General features: G+C 40.3%; 2 protein-coding genes across 2 annotated transcripts; both read right to left on the bottom strand.

Annotated features, from left to right (window-relative positions):
* Nucleotides 1-1,261: 1,261 nt before the first annotated feature.
* On the bottom strand, nt 1,262-5,327 carry znf576.2 (zinc finger protein 576, tandem duplicate 2). Its single transcript, XM_023419805.2, has 5 exons — nt 5,214-5,327; nt 4,287-4,475; nt 4,076-4,191; nt 3,285-3,428; nt 1,262-3,095 (listed from the first exon to the last, which is right to left on the bottom strand). Exons 2-5 carry the CDS (start codon nt 4,429-4,431, stop codon nt 2,253-2,255), a joined length of 1,248 nt encoding a protein of 415 aa, XP_023275573.1. The 5' UTR covers nt 4,432-4,475; nt 5,214-5,327; the 3' UTR covers nt 1,262-2,252.
* A 1,470-nt stretch (nt 5,328-6,797) lies between these two features.
* znf576.1 (zinc finger protein 576, tandem duplicate 1) lies at nt 6,798-15,996 on the bottom strand. Its single transcript, XM_023419795.2, has 8 exons — nt 15,159-15,996; nt 10,826-14,514; nt 10,465-10,735; nt 9,621-9,818; nt 9,441-9,533; nt 9,141-9,327; nt 8,642-8,849; nt 6,798-8,546 (listed from the first exon to the last, which is right to left on the bottom strand). The coding sequence occupies exons 1-8, from the start codon at nt 15,706-15,708 to the stop codon at nt 7,257-7,259; spliced, it is 6,486 nt and encodes a 2,161-aa protein (XP_023275563.2). The 5' UTR covers nt 15,709-15,996; the 3' UTR covers nt 6,798-7,256.
* Nucleotides 15,997-16,467: the final 471 nt, after the last annotated feature.

Here is a 16,467-nt window from a genome sequence, read left to right as displayed (position 1 = left end):
TCGGTTGAAAAAATGAAACTGACATAGTTGAGGTTAGTAGGGACCCAAAAACAAATCTTTGACCCAGGAAGTTAATCCGACTATGATATTGAAGTTGCTTCACATCACTTTAATACTTCTACGCCTCTTAAATTCAGTGGGAAATATTGTACTTTTACTGACAAAAATTCTTCATAGTAAATCAGGGGCATAGTTGTGAGAGGAATTAGTATAACTATGTGCCGTTGCCCCCAACATAGAGAGGGCCCTCAAAAAGCCTGGAATTAAAAGTTTGTTTTTATCTGCGCTTTTGTCATTTTATTTTCTTAGCATTATAAGTAAACTACAACTGTTGACTGAACAAACATAAATGGTCAGATTATAAATTTAAAACAATAGTAGATCATCTCATGCTACTGCAGATAGCAAACAAAAAACTTTAAGGAGATTTGCAACACTAACATTAATAAATACCAAATAATTACCAGCAGTTTTCACTTTTTACTTTTGTGTCTTCAAACATTACTGATGCAAATAAACCTACAGCAATATCAGAAAAGCTTAATAATTATTTTTAGAGTGAGAACAGGTTCCAGTTACAGTATAACTATAGCTGTGAAACAGTAAAAAGAAAAAAGTACATTATATTCTGAATTCTAGTGCAAGTAACTCTAAATCGCAGTATTAAATGAACTCAGTTACTTTAGTATCAAATCAGTACAAGTACTTAATTTTGAGTTATCATTGGTGGAAACTTTTATAAAAGGGGTTCTTCCACTGAAGTGCTGATTAGAAAAATGTCCTCCTATTCGTGTGACCATAAAGTAAACAAGGTTTTTTTAGTCAAATATAAATGCTACAGAAAAGACCCACAACAGCAGCCCCAAACTATAAAGGAAGGATGCACCAATATTTGAGAGCTTCGACAAAATGTTGAATATTCAAAAGCTCTAATGGTTCAGCTGCCATGTGGCAAAAATACATATCAGTAAATCAGATGTTTTCACTGAAATGACCAGCTAACATCCTTATATACTCAAGACATCACTGAAGTACTACTAGCTTTGCAAACATTACAAAATTCTCCTCTAACCCTTTTTAATCATGCTGTTGCTAAGCATAAAGGAGTGATTTTCTTATTCATTTTGTGAGTCACTAATATTATAGGCTAAGATGTCCTTTGTGTCCTATTCTATGGATACAAATCATGATCAACAAATGGAAGACCACATTTCAGGTTGTGTTCCTGAATTAGAACCGAAAACAAAGACAAAAAGGCAGGTTATTTCTTCAGCAGCCTCCCTTGGGATACCATGTTTTATTACATTTTTTGCAGTGTCCAGACACATTGCAGTTGGGAGAGAAACAATCCAATCAGTGAATAAGACAGGATATACACGGTTCCTTATGGGACTCACAGGCATTAAAAAGCCATGAGTTCCAATTGAGAAATTTAAGACATTAAATTTTACTCTAATGAGTGAAAAAATAAGGAAGAAAATTTTACTGTAAGACAAATCAGAATTATAGTGGATCGCTTTTGCCCACAAGCCAAACACTCCACATTGAATCTGGAGCACCTAGCCAAAATAAAATTGTATCAGAACTTAATTATGTTAATTTAAAATTCCTCCTGAATGAGGCTTAATTTAGAAAGGAACATAATCAAAATATTAAGTGTAAAAAAATGCATTATATGAACCAGAAGCTGTACATAACATATTTCTTTTGACAAACTGTCTAAACATTCAAACACAGTATCTTTACTAGGCATCTAATTTTCTTCAAAATATGTACTTACCCAATCTGTTTTGAAAAAAAAAAAAAAAAAAAAAACAAGAGGAAAAAAAACATTAAAAAAACATTTTTTAAACCACAAAATGAGTTGAATAACTCAAGACACCAAGTAATAAATTCACACCACACGCATTTCACGCTTAAAAAACTGAAACAAATCATTTAAAAAGTTAATCAAAACAGTTTGTTTTTACAAATAAACTATGCTCTGTGACAAAGGGTGTAATAGATGGATTTAACAACATTTGGTTAGTCAATTTAGATGATGTGTCTGTTTGTCCATAATTCCATCAGCTCATAATCAAAACCCAACTTTAAATCCAAAATTTGCTAAAACAGTATTCTCAAAACCATTCCAAACTCATCTGAAACCATGATCTGGAGCATCAGAGCTCCAATGTTAAAAGGAAAAAAAGGCAATTCCTGACTAAAATCTTCAAAAACCATACACTTTCCACAATGTCCCCATGTGTAAATTATCTCTTTGCACTTGGGTTTTCAGGCTTTTCCTCTGGGTGGCTTTTCTGGTGAGCTTTCAAGGTGCGCTCACGGCCGAAGCTCTTCCCGCAGGTTGGACAGGCAAAGCGACCAACGGCGTGAGCCCGTGACATGTGGGCGTCCAGCTGCTCAGGACGGGCAAAGCTCTCTTCACATTCGTCGCAGGGGTGGGCTTTCCGTGGGGTGTGTTTCTCCTTCTTGTGAGCACGGAGCTGAATCAAGCCGGGGAATGAGAGGTCACATTCAGGGCACGGGTGCTGACGGGCCGGGGCTAGATCTGCTTTAGGTTTCTTCTCCTTCCCTGGGGCTTGACTGTCATCCTCAGGACTCTTCTTATCTTCCGTTTCTAATTTTGCTGCTGCTTTTGAAGGACGGCCTCGCTTTGCTCCAACTGCTTTTCCCTTTTCCTCTGCTGGGGTTGTTGCAGACTCCGATGTGCTGCTGGCCTTCATTGGCTCTTCAGATGCTTCTGCCTCATCTTTCTTTTTCCGCTTTCCCTTTTTCTCAACACCTGCCAGGTCTTCAGTTTTAGAAGGCCGTCCACGTTTCTTCGTGGATGAAGCGTTTCCGTTGCATTGCTGACCTTCAGGGTACTTCTCCTGGTGAGCCACCAGCTCTGACTCTGTTTCAAAGCCCTGACCACACTTCTTACAGCGATGGGTTTTCGCAGGGTCCTCCGGCTGTTCTGCAGTCTCTACATCTGGGCGGGGATGCTGAGTCAGACGATGAGTACGCAGCAGTCCAGCACTACGGAAGGTTTCATTGCAATCTTTACATACCAACTGTTTCTCTGGACACACTTGTCTTCTATGGGCTGTGAGCTACATAGGGGAGAAGTAAAAAGTTACACTGACACATTAAGTACTAAAAAGTGCTTAATATTTGAAGCTAGAAACCAAGTTTAAATGGTAAAAGAGAAGCTAATTTCCCCTAGGTTTTTGCATTCATGATGTTATTCAGTTTTAATACTGGTAGTGATTTAATGACTGACTGACTAATTTTACACTCACTTCAGAGAATGTTTTAAAGCTCTCCTTGCAGTGAACGCATTTGAAGGGCTTGTCATCCTTGCTGTGTGTTGGCTGGTGCTGCGTCAATTCCTCAGATGACAGAAATGTGCGGTCACACACATAGCATGTGAACAATGTGTTTCCCTGTGAAGAAAACAAAATAAAGAGCCAAAGTTAAAACAATTCAACACCAACAACTACTTGGAAAATGTTAAACACAAGTGTTTCAAATTCACTTAGTTCACCAAGTACAAGAAATGTAAAGAAGTTTGTCTTGGATTATTGACAACTAACACAGTAACAATCGATACAATATATGTTATATATACAGTGTGAATTCTCTCAAGTGAATCTAAACAACATCAATCTCTCTCTATATATATTTTTAACATAATATCAATCTCAATTTCACAAATCAACTTACTAAAAGTAAATAGCTTCCAAAGCTTCCAAAGTGCATTCACTTGTGGTAACTTCTGTTTGAGAAGAACATTTTTTTCTTGCATTGCAATTCCATTAACTTTACAGAAACAAAAAGGATAAAATATTACAGAATAGGACAGACCATTCCTTTGATCTCATGTGGGCAAATGACTGGAAAATTAGGTGCCTAAGGCATAAAAAACTTTTTTTTTTTTTTTTTTATCATTTTCTGATGAAAAACCCCATCAAAAGCACCAATTAAAAAGCGTATTTATATGCATGTATAAATATTATTTTTCCTACACAAAATTTGAGTTACAAACTGTCATCATTGCTAGTGAGCTGGATGAACTAATACTGTGCTATACCTGCTGAAGCTGTTGCTTATACTCTTCCCGGTGGCTCTTCTTCATGTGCCTTTCCTTGGCTTTGGCGCTGCAGAATGTGATGAAGCACTGGAAACACTGCAGATTTTCATGCTGGTCTGGAAGGTGGAGTTTCGAAAATCGTGAGATCATACCAAACCTTTCAGTTGCTTTAAGCAAACTGAGTATAAGTTGTGATCACTATACCACTTACAGGGTTGAACAGAGGGTGCAGGAGGTCCATTCAAAGTGATGGGTTTGTATGGTTCGGCTGGCTTTTCAGGGGGGGCTTCAGGAGGTGGATCTGGTAATCCCCGTCCCATCACTATCTCCTCTATGTTCAAAATCTCAGAGTCCATCCTGGGATACTGGGTGGTCTCAGCACACACTCAAAACAATTTTCCTGGATTTAAAAAGAGAGCCATGCAGAAACAATGACAAAGTTACACAGAGGATACACATCAGATGGAAATAGCAGCAGTTTTATTAACGGGCAACACAGCACTGCTATAAGCCCACAGATAGCGGGAATTACGTTTAAAATCAGTTATGTTCAGATAACAGACGACGACATACAAATAATCAGCCGTACTAGTTAGGCTGAGGTAACCTTAAAGCAACTTCTTATAACAGCCATACTGACTATAGCCTAGGGTTTGTTTAATCATTAGTTCAGTTTCCCTCTGGGAATCACTCAAGTTTCAACTCAGCCTGAATAGGTTAACGTACGTACGTTACTGCCGTTAAGGCCCCTAGCTAAGCTAACTAGCTGTATGCAAACTTACGAGCATCCGACCTTTGTTTGGCTGAATAAAATGCTTTAACAGGACCAGTTGGTGAACTGAAACAGATGCAGAAAGGCTGCGCGCTTTAGTTTAATGTCTGTGCACGTAGCTAACGCGAATCGTAAAAAAACAGGCTATCGAGCGGGCTAACGCTAGCTAGCTGGTTAGCGCTAACAACACGGGCTGCCATTCAAAGCGGATTGAAGACTTTTCGTGCCTTTTCACAAACCAAGTTTTAACTCATTATTTGGCACTCGCATGCATCTGCCCTGAATAAATGTGACGTACGTTAATATGTGTACATATAACAAATTATTTCTGTAACAAATGTAAAACTGAGTAGACATTTGCGTTACCTCTAACCGCTCTTTGAAGGTAGTTTGACTGAGAGAGTTGACCCCACAGACGTAAAACGCACAGATCGGATCGGACTCTTCCAGGCGTATGTTGTGATAGCAGTCTGTACAACTAAGATGGCTGCCGGAGACTCTTCGGTACTATGTAGTTATTGATTCATGTTTAGACGAAATGTTCACACATCGAATATAGACCTGCCGAGTTGCTCCTTTGTTGATAAAGAGCAGTGAAAGAGAAGTGATTGCAGGAAGAAGCACAAACCTTTAATGGAAACAAAGCGCGTGAGCTCAACTGTTGTGTAGTATAAAGTAGCATTATAATAACACATCCTGCTTTCAAAATGTTACCACACCTGTTAACACACTATACTAACACATAGAATCAGCTACAACAAACAGTGGTAGAGCCACACATTTACGAGCATTGATTTGGACCGATTTGGACTAACCTAATTTTCTATTGAGTCTGGGTCTATGATTTATCTTCGTCACATGACCCAAAACAACTAAGTAAAAAGTACTTATTGTAATTTTCATTGACTCTACTGTAATAGTTATGTCTGTCTCCCTCCCCTATAGAGATACATGCACCCTTTTATATTAAGTCATCGACTGCATGTTTACACACATAAATAAAAGTCCAACAAAGTAAACCGTAGCTTATTTTACAAAATCAGTTTCTCACTTGTCTCTACGTTTTGGAGTCCATGTCTAACATCAAATCTATGGATATTTCACACCATCTAGAAAACCATCTGTTTCTGCAATGCATTTGTGTATTAAAATATTCATGTACATTTGATTTTCACTACTATTGTACAGTATCAGTACATATGACACACATAGTGACACTGTATTTTCCCTTTTGGATGAATAATTATATTTTCCACAGAAGACATTTTGACAAGTCACAGTATCGATACAGATATTGATATTGATTTATTGTTTAGTGGCTGATGTACAATCATGTATGGGAGAGAAATATCTCATGATTTATGAAGTGAATGCATTAAAACTGGTTACGTCTGAATATATTTTAATTACCACCAATTTGCCAACAATTTTTGTTGCTGTTCTCCTTTAATTACGTAATTACATGAATCTTAAACACAAAACGGTTTTTAATGTTAAATAAATGTCTATTATGTGAATTCTCTAAAGAGGTCATCACTGCACAGATGCAAATATTGCAGCACTACGTGTTCATGTGCCCAGGATGTGATCTAGCATGTGATGGATCCATTGGTTTTTTTTTTTCATTCCTATTGACACTTAACTCAAAAAAGACTTTGTATGGTAGTATCAATATTTTGAGGATCAATTTGCCCACCTCTATTGTAAATAATAAAAGTAATAATGGCTGAATTCCGTGAAGCCACTTCAGTTTCAGGGTCCTGCTACTGTGCACCCTCCTTCACTGTCACACTGTAACAGTCGTGGCTTACTGGGACACCTGAATAGAACAGAACCAATTGTTAATGTTATTCCTAACTCCTGTGTTTTCCTACTATTACAAGACAAAGGAAGTTCATGCAAACTTTGCCAGCAGTTTTAAAAATAAATAAATAGAATCAAAAATACATGTATTTTGTATCTGTTCTTTATTGTTTTCTGAAATTCAAATAAATAATGTGTAACATTCGAGCCAAAAACAAGGTCATCATGGAATGTCATTTAGGTCAGGTTAAAATAAATAGTAAAAAATATCATGGCAGGTGCAATTTCAACATCATATTTTACACTTCTTTTGCAGAACAAAGCGTATGGCTAGGAGTATTTTATTTTTTTACATTTCCTTCTGAAGGCAAATTCATTTTTACACTTGCTCAATGACATAATAAGCCACATCACAAAGCATTTGTTTTTTAAAATGCAGCACAATAATCATACAAAAGAACGACAGTGCCAGTGAAAGGCATCATGGAAAAGTTGTAAGGACAGAGGAGATAATACCATTGTTTTTGATTAGCTGGGTTTACATACACCAAAAGCACAGTTACATTCTATATCAGAAAGTAAGATGTTAAAAATAAAGGGTAAAGACTACTCTTTTACCAAACTCCCTTGGTTATGGAAATTCAAAAAACAGTTGTGGTTGCGTGAGATACAAAGAAAGACACAGCACTTAAGGCATAGCACTCGAGATGTTCTCTGACAGTCCCCAAAACGACACCTGCCTCCTTCTCCCTCTGCGAGTTGCTCTGGCCAGTGGCCTGAACCATCGTACCGTGTGGCTGCATCAGGCAGAGGACTTTCCTCCACCAGGCTGGGATTGGGGGTTTCATTTGTTGTGTGGGCCTTCTCTGTGGGGGGTTGAGGGGGAACTGAGTCCTGAGTATCAGAGCCACTGGAGAGGATCAAAGCCTTGGACACCTCCAGTCTGAAGGCCATGAGAGTCAAAGGTGCAGGAGCTGCCCTGTGATCCTGTCGGTACAGGAGCCAGGAGTTAACCAAAGCCAGATCTATAAGGTACCAGAGCACCGCTTGAGGCCAGCAGGTTGGGGCCGAGGCAGTGAGGGGAATAGGATAAAGATTTCGCAAATCTCTGCTGAGACGAGCCGACATTTGGGCCTTCTCAAAGTTGTCAGTGAGAGAAGCCATGTCCCTCTGGCCATTTCCTGCAGTAGAAAGTATGAAGCCACAGTGTGATCGGCGTAACATCAACTTCCCGTCTGAGCTCACAAACTCATCCCCGATCTGTCCTCGTGCTCCCCCCACCCTGCCTGCACCATGAACCCCAGCAACTAGTAGGCGTTCTAGCATTGCAGGGGTGGAGAGTTCCTGCTTGCAAAGAAACAGCATACTACCTCTTGGGGCCATTTTTTCTACAGCATTTTCTTTGTCTGAGAGATCCGGTTTAAGATCCACATGTAAGAGTAAACCACCAAATCCAATTAAAGTAGTGCAGTGGAGAGACAGTTTGTTGTTGTGCATCTTCCCAGTCAAAGGAAGTGGATATTGGTCGACTGCATAATCACCCTCTCTTGTCAATGACTGGCATCCTGCTTTGAAACGGCAGAGTAATGGCTGAACCTTCCACAGGGGATCAGTCTGTGTTTTTGAGCTGTTCAAATCATTTGGCTCGTCACCTTGGCATTGTCCATCACTATGCTGAGAGTTTACACATCGTCTGCTTGGCAGAGTTTTACCTTTCTGCCCATTTCCAAAGTCACCATCATGTTGTCCTTCCCCAACATTAATGGTGACTGGATCTTTTGCTGGAGAAGCCAGCTTCAACATGCAAGACAGCTGGAGGAAACGTGAAAGTGGCATGGCTTCAGCAATTAAGGGCACCTTAGTCAAGTCCTCCCAGTAGAGCCTTGGACTGGGAAACTGAAAAGTAACAAGATATACATATATATATTAGAACCTTTGCATATAATTAACCAAGTGATCATGTAACATATGGATCAAATAGGAAGACAAACCTTCAAAGTTCCCATTGCAATGTGGATCCCAACAAACTGTGCAACCTCTCTGGCTATGACTGGGTTAGACATGCAGGATAGCTTATTTGTGCAACTGGCAATTTCTACCCAGGTATCCCAACCAAAATATTTGGCGAAGTAATCAATGGGCTCTCTGGTCCTGTTTGCATCTCTTGGTGCTTGGAGCTGTCTCGTTGAAGTCATCAAACTAAGGAAGAAAAAGAAAAGAAACATTATGAGCAAGTGAGCACCTTACACAAATTCAAAAAAAAACAATTACCATGTTTGAAACAATTATGAGTACCAACTTTTTTTTTTTTTTTTTAAACATTAATCTGCAAAATATGATTTTGCCCTTCATTGTCATTACATTTTACAACATTTTAATTTATAACCAAGTATTACTTCTGCACTGCTTGGCATTATTATTGCTATATATACTATTTTTTTTAATATACTTTATCAGCTTGTAGACTTAAAAAAAGATTTTCTCCTGTACTTTTGTGATGTGTGATCTGGCTGTCGTGCACCGTTGGTTTGGTTCTTGTAGAAATAGGCCATTACTTCTGTCTCTGATTCAACCTGAGGATCAGACAGTTCAAAACTTCCCAAGTCCTCTTCATCAGAACTCCGGAGGAGAAAGTCCCGGAGGTCTGGTAGATGAGGCCACTCAGCATCTGCCTCAGCTGAAAGAGTAGTTATTTTGGAGAGATATCCATGTTCAACAATTTTGATAAATGGCTTAAGGTCATGAATAAAGCAGTTACTACTCTTGGTCATTTGAGAACAGAAAACAAACCTTGTCCATCTGCAAAGTCACTGACCCCTGGTTCTGACAGGAGTCCTTTCACTCCTATTTCCTGGTAGTCTTGAGTCGAATGGCTCCCCTCATCTGTTGTTAACATGTTAAACATTAAAACAGAGGTCTTCCAATACTCTTAATGTACCGAGAATAAAACTAGAAAACACAAAGACTCACTTAAAGTACTATCTGCAGTTTGAGGCTCTGTCTGATGTTCAGCACAGGATCCCTCTGGCGTTAAACTCCCTCTGCTGATCTGAGTGTCTCCCAGTAGAACCTCCCTCTCCTCCTCCTTCACTGGGTAGAAGATACACTGATTGGTGTTGAACTCCGGGGTGACATAACAGTCACTTATTGTGTCCACACTCTCCATCACTGAAAACAAAAGTCCAAAAGCATGACTCATCTATCTCTGAAAAGACAAAAGCCCTTAAAGGCAGCACACAGTGAACATACCTAGAGACAGGAGGTGATTAGCCTAGCTTAGCATTAAGGCTGGTAGCAGGGGGAAAACAGCCAACCTGGGTCTGTCTAAAGTTAAAAAACATGCCAGCAAACAACCAAAAAGATGACTAATTTACATGTTGTATCTTATCTGACCAAACATTACATAAACTGTAATGTAACGACTAAACAACAATTTGTAGTTTTAGAGAAAGTTAAGTTGTGTAACTACTTCCTGACAATTAATTAACACAACCCTGGTACTTGCAGTATTAGCTAAGACAAATCTAAGTCATGTAATTCACCTTAAGAACTCAAATTGTTGCTTTTACATTTGCGCTGCTGGGTGTATTTTTGTTTGGAGAGAGCCCAGCTTGCTGTCACTCCCTACTTCCAGTCATAATGCTGAGCTAAGCTGAACTAATTGCCTCCTGGCTATGGCTCTTTACCAAATGCACAGACACGAGAATGCTGTTGAGCTTCTTATCTAACTCTGAGCAAAAAAGCAAATAATTGGATTTCCCAAAACGCTGACCTATTGCTTTAAAATGCCACTACACTGTGCGCTCATACTTACATGGAGTGGCAGTGTTTTCATTGTTCACTGGCTCCACATTCCATCTGATGTGTCTGCTACCCTGTGAGGCCTGAGTCTCATTCAGCATAAGACTGCTCTCCTCTTTCACCAGAACCGTTCTTATATCACGATGGTGCTGTGACTGCACACTTGCACTCGGTCTATTTTGACAGGTGGGTGTAGCCAGCGGTGGATCTGAGATATTCTCTTCAACCTTGATCTCCTGGCTCCCAGGCACTTGTACTTCATTCTCAGCAATGCTTTCCGAACCCTTGAATGAAAAAAATGTTGTAAGATTGTAATGTTATATTAATTATTCATTGTTAATGTACAGTATTTGTTGGTAAAGTTAGTATCTCACCTGTCTTTGGTTGCTCTTTGCGGTCATCAGACACAGCTCTTTATCAGCAGTCTCTGAGGTGAGGAACTTCTCCAGTATGATACCTGGAGACTGGTCAGCCTCCCTGCCATGTTCCTCTCCTCCCTGCAGCTCTCCTTCATTCATGACTTCTTGAACACTAGGGGTAACCGACTCTAGCTCAAGCACCACTTGTTCTTCAGGAGATTCCTCTAATGTAGAAGGGACGGAAGCCAAACATGTGGCAGGAGCAGGAGCTTTGTTGGCCTCAAATTCAGGATTGGTCTCTGGCTGTGAAGTCCTTGTGCCACTCTCACCTTTGTAATGAATTTCTGAATCAGAGGTTATGAGATTTTTTTCGTAAACTACATGACATTCATCTTGTTCTTTGTCTGATTCTGTTCCTCTGACAGTATCTCCACCTAAAACTATCTTAGATATCGCGTCCCTTTTTAAATGTCCTGTTCCCTGTCTCCTATCCCTTGTAGCATTCCTTGTTACACCTCCTTTCTCTCCTTCTTTTTTCCTCTGGACTAACATTTCTTCCTCTTCTTCTTTGATCTCTACTTGATGTGTGGAGCACGACACAGTTTGCAGAGTTAAGCTTTTTTCAGCTGTCGTTTCATCAGTTTGCTCAGGTGCTACAAATGTTGCAGCACTTCCACCTTCAGAAATACGAGTTCCCTCTGATTCATTTTGGGGAGCACTTTCTTGAGGAGAAGCTGGATCATCTCTTTCATTCTGCTCTCCAACAGTAACTAAATCTACCTCGAGAAGTAAATCCTCTTTAATGTCTTCATCTGCGGTAGCCTGGACTTCAGATTCTAAGTCGAGTTGTTTCACGGGACCTTTTTCTTGCTTGGTTTCATCTGATGCCAAAGGATCTCCGGTCTCCAAACTCTTTGTCTGAGTAGAGGTACTTAAAGCAGATTCAGATGTGAAATTCGGAGAGATCTTCGTATTTTTCAGTTGATCAGATGGTGAGTGAACTTCTGGAGAGGTATGAGACTGATCATCTGCTCCTGCTTTACTTCCACCCTTATCTTCATAGGCGCTCACTTCAACCTCTGGAGGAGGAACAGGTAAAGATGGAGATGGAATCAAAGCTGGAAAAGACAGAGTTCGCTCTCTGTCTTCTAATGCCATCTCTCCCATCTCAGGCTCAGTATCCCAGTCTGCAGCAGCATTTATCACCCCAACAACCTTATCATGATGTTTTGGAAGCTGGTAAAGATCCACCCTGGAGACCCCTTCAAAAACGTTCCCATTGGTGTAAGTGAGACCGGGACTCTCTATGATATGCACCGTCGCCTTGTGCTTCTGAAGGGATGAGACTTCACTAAATCTCTCCCCGCAGTCATTACACTCTAAGGCACGTTTTGAATGAGAAGAAGTTATTATTCCTTCGGTCTCTACTTTCGAGGAGGCTTTACGTTTCCTGGTGGTCTTTGGTTTGGTGGGCAGTGCCTCAGGTGGTTGAGGGGAAACATGCAGTGAGGACAACAACGAAAGAGCTTTCTGGTTCTTTTTGGGTCTTCCTCCTTTTTTTTTACTTTCTGCTGTGAGATCATTTGTTGGATGATTGTTGTCTTTACTCTGCTGGGACATTGTTTGGAACTCATGAGGTGGGGTCTCCGGTGTCTGGCCTGATGTCTTTGAAGGGTCCAGTTTGTAAACTTTCAGCTGGGGCTGTTTATGACCTTTCAGTAGAAGTAGAGAGTCTTGCTTTATGTGCGGGCCAGGTATGTCTGCCGAATCTGTGCTCTTTTTTGTATTGACTTTTTCCTCCTTTGACAGGTTTTTCTTTCTCTTCCCATCCTTTGCATTCTTGGTCTGATCTTTTCGCATTATTTTTCCTTGTTTTTTCTTTTTAAATACAGGTGAAGCTACAGTTTTGTGTTCACTTATGTGCGTCACACCCTCCCTGACTTCTTCTTTTTGCCTTTTAATTTTATTTTTTTTTGTATCCTCTTTGATTTGTTTCACCTGTGGGTCCTGGGTTGATGAAGGTGATTTTATTTCAGCTGTAGATACCAAATGCCCCACTTTCCTTTTTCCCTTCCTTCCCTTCTTCTGTGATGCTGCTTTTCTGTCTGAGAGATTTGTTCTTATCTCTTCTTCCTGTGTTGGCTGATGCTGCTGCTGCTGCTGCTGCTGCTGCTGCAGCGTCCTCTGTTTCTTGTTTTTCTTCTCTTTGCTTTGTGGACCAAATTTAACAACAAGATGAGACTTTCTTCTTCTTTGGCGTTTGGCAGGTTTGGCCTCAATTTGTAAATCATCCTTGTGTATGGATCCAACCAGTTCTTGCATATATCCTTGAAATATAAACGCCCTGGCAGGCTTTCTTTTCCGCACTTTCACCAGTTCTTGAGCTGACATTACATTTATGGGTAACTCGGAGATCTGTGGCACCTGCTTGGTCTCAACTTGTAATGGAGCCTCTTCTTTAGCAGATGTCTCCTCTACTTGAGACTGGTTCTCCAACTGCTCCTCACCCTCCTTGCTATCTACTAGCAGTTTCTCTGGTGGCTCTTGTTCAGATGGCTCTTGTTCAGCCTTTTCTTGTGTCTCTTGTGGTGCAGCTTCATCCATCACATGATGGACTTGATCTAGACTTACTGTTTGCATCTGTGTATCAACTTCTTCTTTGGGATTCGTTTCAGATTCACTTGGAGTTTGTGTAAGTGTGTCTGGTGGAACAAAAGAGCAAGAAGTAAGGTCCTGTTGCTCTGTTTGTAAAGGTGTCAGCTCCAACTCTACTGTAGGCATAAAAGGTGGGATTGACAAGCTGGTCTCCTGCTCATCTATTACAGTCGGATGTGGAGTCAGATCAGGAGTCTTCTCCAGTTCAGTGGTTGGTACCAGAGAGGAGGCTGGGATTTCATTTTGTGGCACAGTTTGGGATTGTTCCAGCTCCAAAGTTGGTATCAAAGCAGGGGTAAGTTCTAATATGACTGTTTGCTCAAAGTTTTGTTTGAGGTCAGCTACCTCATTCTGACAAACCATTTGATCTGCAGGGTCAGAATGAATTGCACCAATCCCGGTCTGCTGAAGGATCTGATGCATCATCTCTCCCTGGGGTTGCTCTGTTTGTTCAGTCTGAACTAGTGTTAGCTCTATATTTTCACTTGCAGCTATGTTGGAACCTAGTTCTGAAAAAGACGGGTTTTCCAACTGTCCATCTGGTGTAATGGGTTCCAGTATGATTGTTTGCTCCAGTGAATTACATTGGTTGTTTAATGTGTCCAATTCAACTGTTTTAGATTCTGACTGTTTCAGTCCTAGAAAATCTATCTGCGGTGGACTGAGATTCAAAGTGACTGGTTCTGCCAGCTGTGATATCTGCTGCACTTCCAGTGGTGGGGCATGAGGGGGCACCTGCCCCAATATGACAACTTGGTTTACTTTCTGCACATTTCCTAAAGATTCAATAAGTCTGCGAATCTGCTCTGTGTCAATATTGGCATCAACTTTTTGCAGAGGTCCGTTAGGCTCCACCTGTAGTAGTGCTGGTTGGGAAATAGATATTGGAGTTATAATGGGTGTACTTTGTTTCACTTGCTGTCCTGGTGGGAAGGCATTACTGGCTGCAGCAGGCACATTGTGCTTAGTTTTCATATGATGTAGCCGTGTCTTGGTAGTCTTGAAATTGGCCTTGCATATGGAACAAGAATACTTTACTGCAGAAGCACCTAAAGATAACAAAGGAAAAAAATCTGTGATGCATTGTGGTATACCATAGAAAGCACAACATATTTCCTGCAACCTGACAGTTTTCTATAAGCTATTTATTTTATAATTGGACCAGAAAATGTGACTAAGAATGAGAGTCTGTAGCCATGTTAGTAACTCTGTGAGGCTGTACATAGGCACAGCGGTGCTTTAAATTAAATGTTAGTCAGCAGGTATAGTGTTTAAGTAGCGTCTTAGTTTTGCCTCACATTTGCTACTTAGGCCAAAATGCAACAAGTCCAGTTGAGGTTGATGGGATTGTCATTAGGTTTGCATGTGTTTAGTCATAAACCAAGTATTGGACAAATCTAAATTTTGACATGATAATGTTAACGGATCAATAATGTGATGACAATTCAGCCTGAGGGGGACATGAATGCTTGTACCAAATTTAATAGCAAGCCACTCAATAGTTGTCAACACATTTTACTCAAAACCAAAAATGTACCTCATGGTTAAATCCATAAAAATAGTTGAGATATTTCAGTCTGAAGTGGTGTACTAACATCATCCCTGGAACCATGTTACTAGCACAGCTACAAAGTATGTTACTAATTAAATGTGTAAAATGATACAACATCTGTAACATGGAAATTTTTCTTACCATCAGTTTTGTTCTGTTTAGCTGTGGTGTTTCCCTCGTCTTCTGCTCCCTCTGGCAGGTGTGACAAAATATGTTTCTGCAGAGCTTTGGACATGGTGAACCTTTTTCCACACTCCTTGCAAACATACGGCCTCTCTCCAGTGTGTGTGCGGCGGTGATACTTAAGTAATGTCAACGTTTTGCAAGGTTTGCCACAGTCAGTGCAGGCATAACCGTCCCGGCCAAAATGAATTTTTTTATGAAGGGTGAGCTCTGATGACTTGTTAAAGGCCAGGCCACAGATCGGACACTTGAAGGGTTTCTTCTCTGTGTGGGCTTTTTGGTGGGCCATGAGTTCTGTGGAGTTTGTGAAGTGGCGGTCACAAACATAACAGGCGAAAAGGGCATTCCTCAGTATGCATTGCTCATATTGTGCTGGGTGGCTCAACTTCAGATGGCGCTCTTTGCTCTTGTGATCACTGAAGATTATGTGGCACTCCATGCACTGCAGGGAGAGCTGAGAAGCTAGAAGGAAACAGGGCAGGGGGGGGAGAAAGTTAACATGTAGCATACATTCATATTGTCATTATAAAGACAAGTATTCATAGACAGTATAAAGGATTGCAAAAGGAAATATGTGGCCGTAGGGTAATAACAGCTCCATCCATGTAGGTCAAAAGTGAGCTGGAGGGTAAATAAGTCGACTTATTGAAAAGTGAAAAGCACCTTTATAGAGTAAACACACAGTAAATAAATGTTTGTCTGAGCAAAAAAACTGTGAAAGGAGACCCTCTTCTGCCATATCCCTTAGAAAGATAATTCTGCATTTACTGTCACACCCAGGAAGTCAAAATTGGAAAACACATCATAACTGTCCTATGTGATTTAGAGCTTTCAAAGTGGAAAGAACAATACAGGATTTTTGAGGCAGATACCAAATTCAAATATATATGCGTTTTCTCATCAAAATATTTTGATGAGAATCCTTTAAATTTTTAGGAATTGCACTGAGCAGGACATTTTGCACTTATTGGCGCTCTCTGGTGGACCAAGGTATACAGTGCAGTACATGCATACAAATATATCTGTGATAAGCTAATATGGGTCAATATATCGGTCCAATTCTAACCTACAGTGTTTTGTTTGGCTGCTTCTGAGCACCAGAACAGATTAATTCCACAGGTTTAATAACACTGGATTCTGTATCAGTATGGCAAACTAGGAAGTGTTTTATGTAAGTCTTTCAAGTATTTTGTAAGTACGCTGTACAAAATGAAATTGACTTCCACAATGTTTGCGCACAGTTATATAATTACTCCAGGTACTTTTT

This window comes from Seriola lalandi, unplaced genomic scaffold (assembly GCF_002814215.2).
Source record: "Seriola lalandi dorsalis isolate HSWRI2012SDOR001 ecotype SW California unplaced genomic scaffold, Sedor1 jcf7180002054609, whole genome shotgun sequence".
Lineage (NCBI taxonomy): Eukaryota > Metazoa > Chordata > Actinopteri > Carangiformes > Carangidae > Seriola > Seriola lalandi.
Note: the sequence above shows the minus strand (reverse complement) of the source record. Positions and strands in the feature narration are given on the sequence as shown.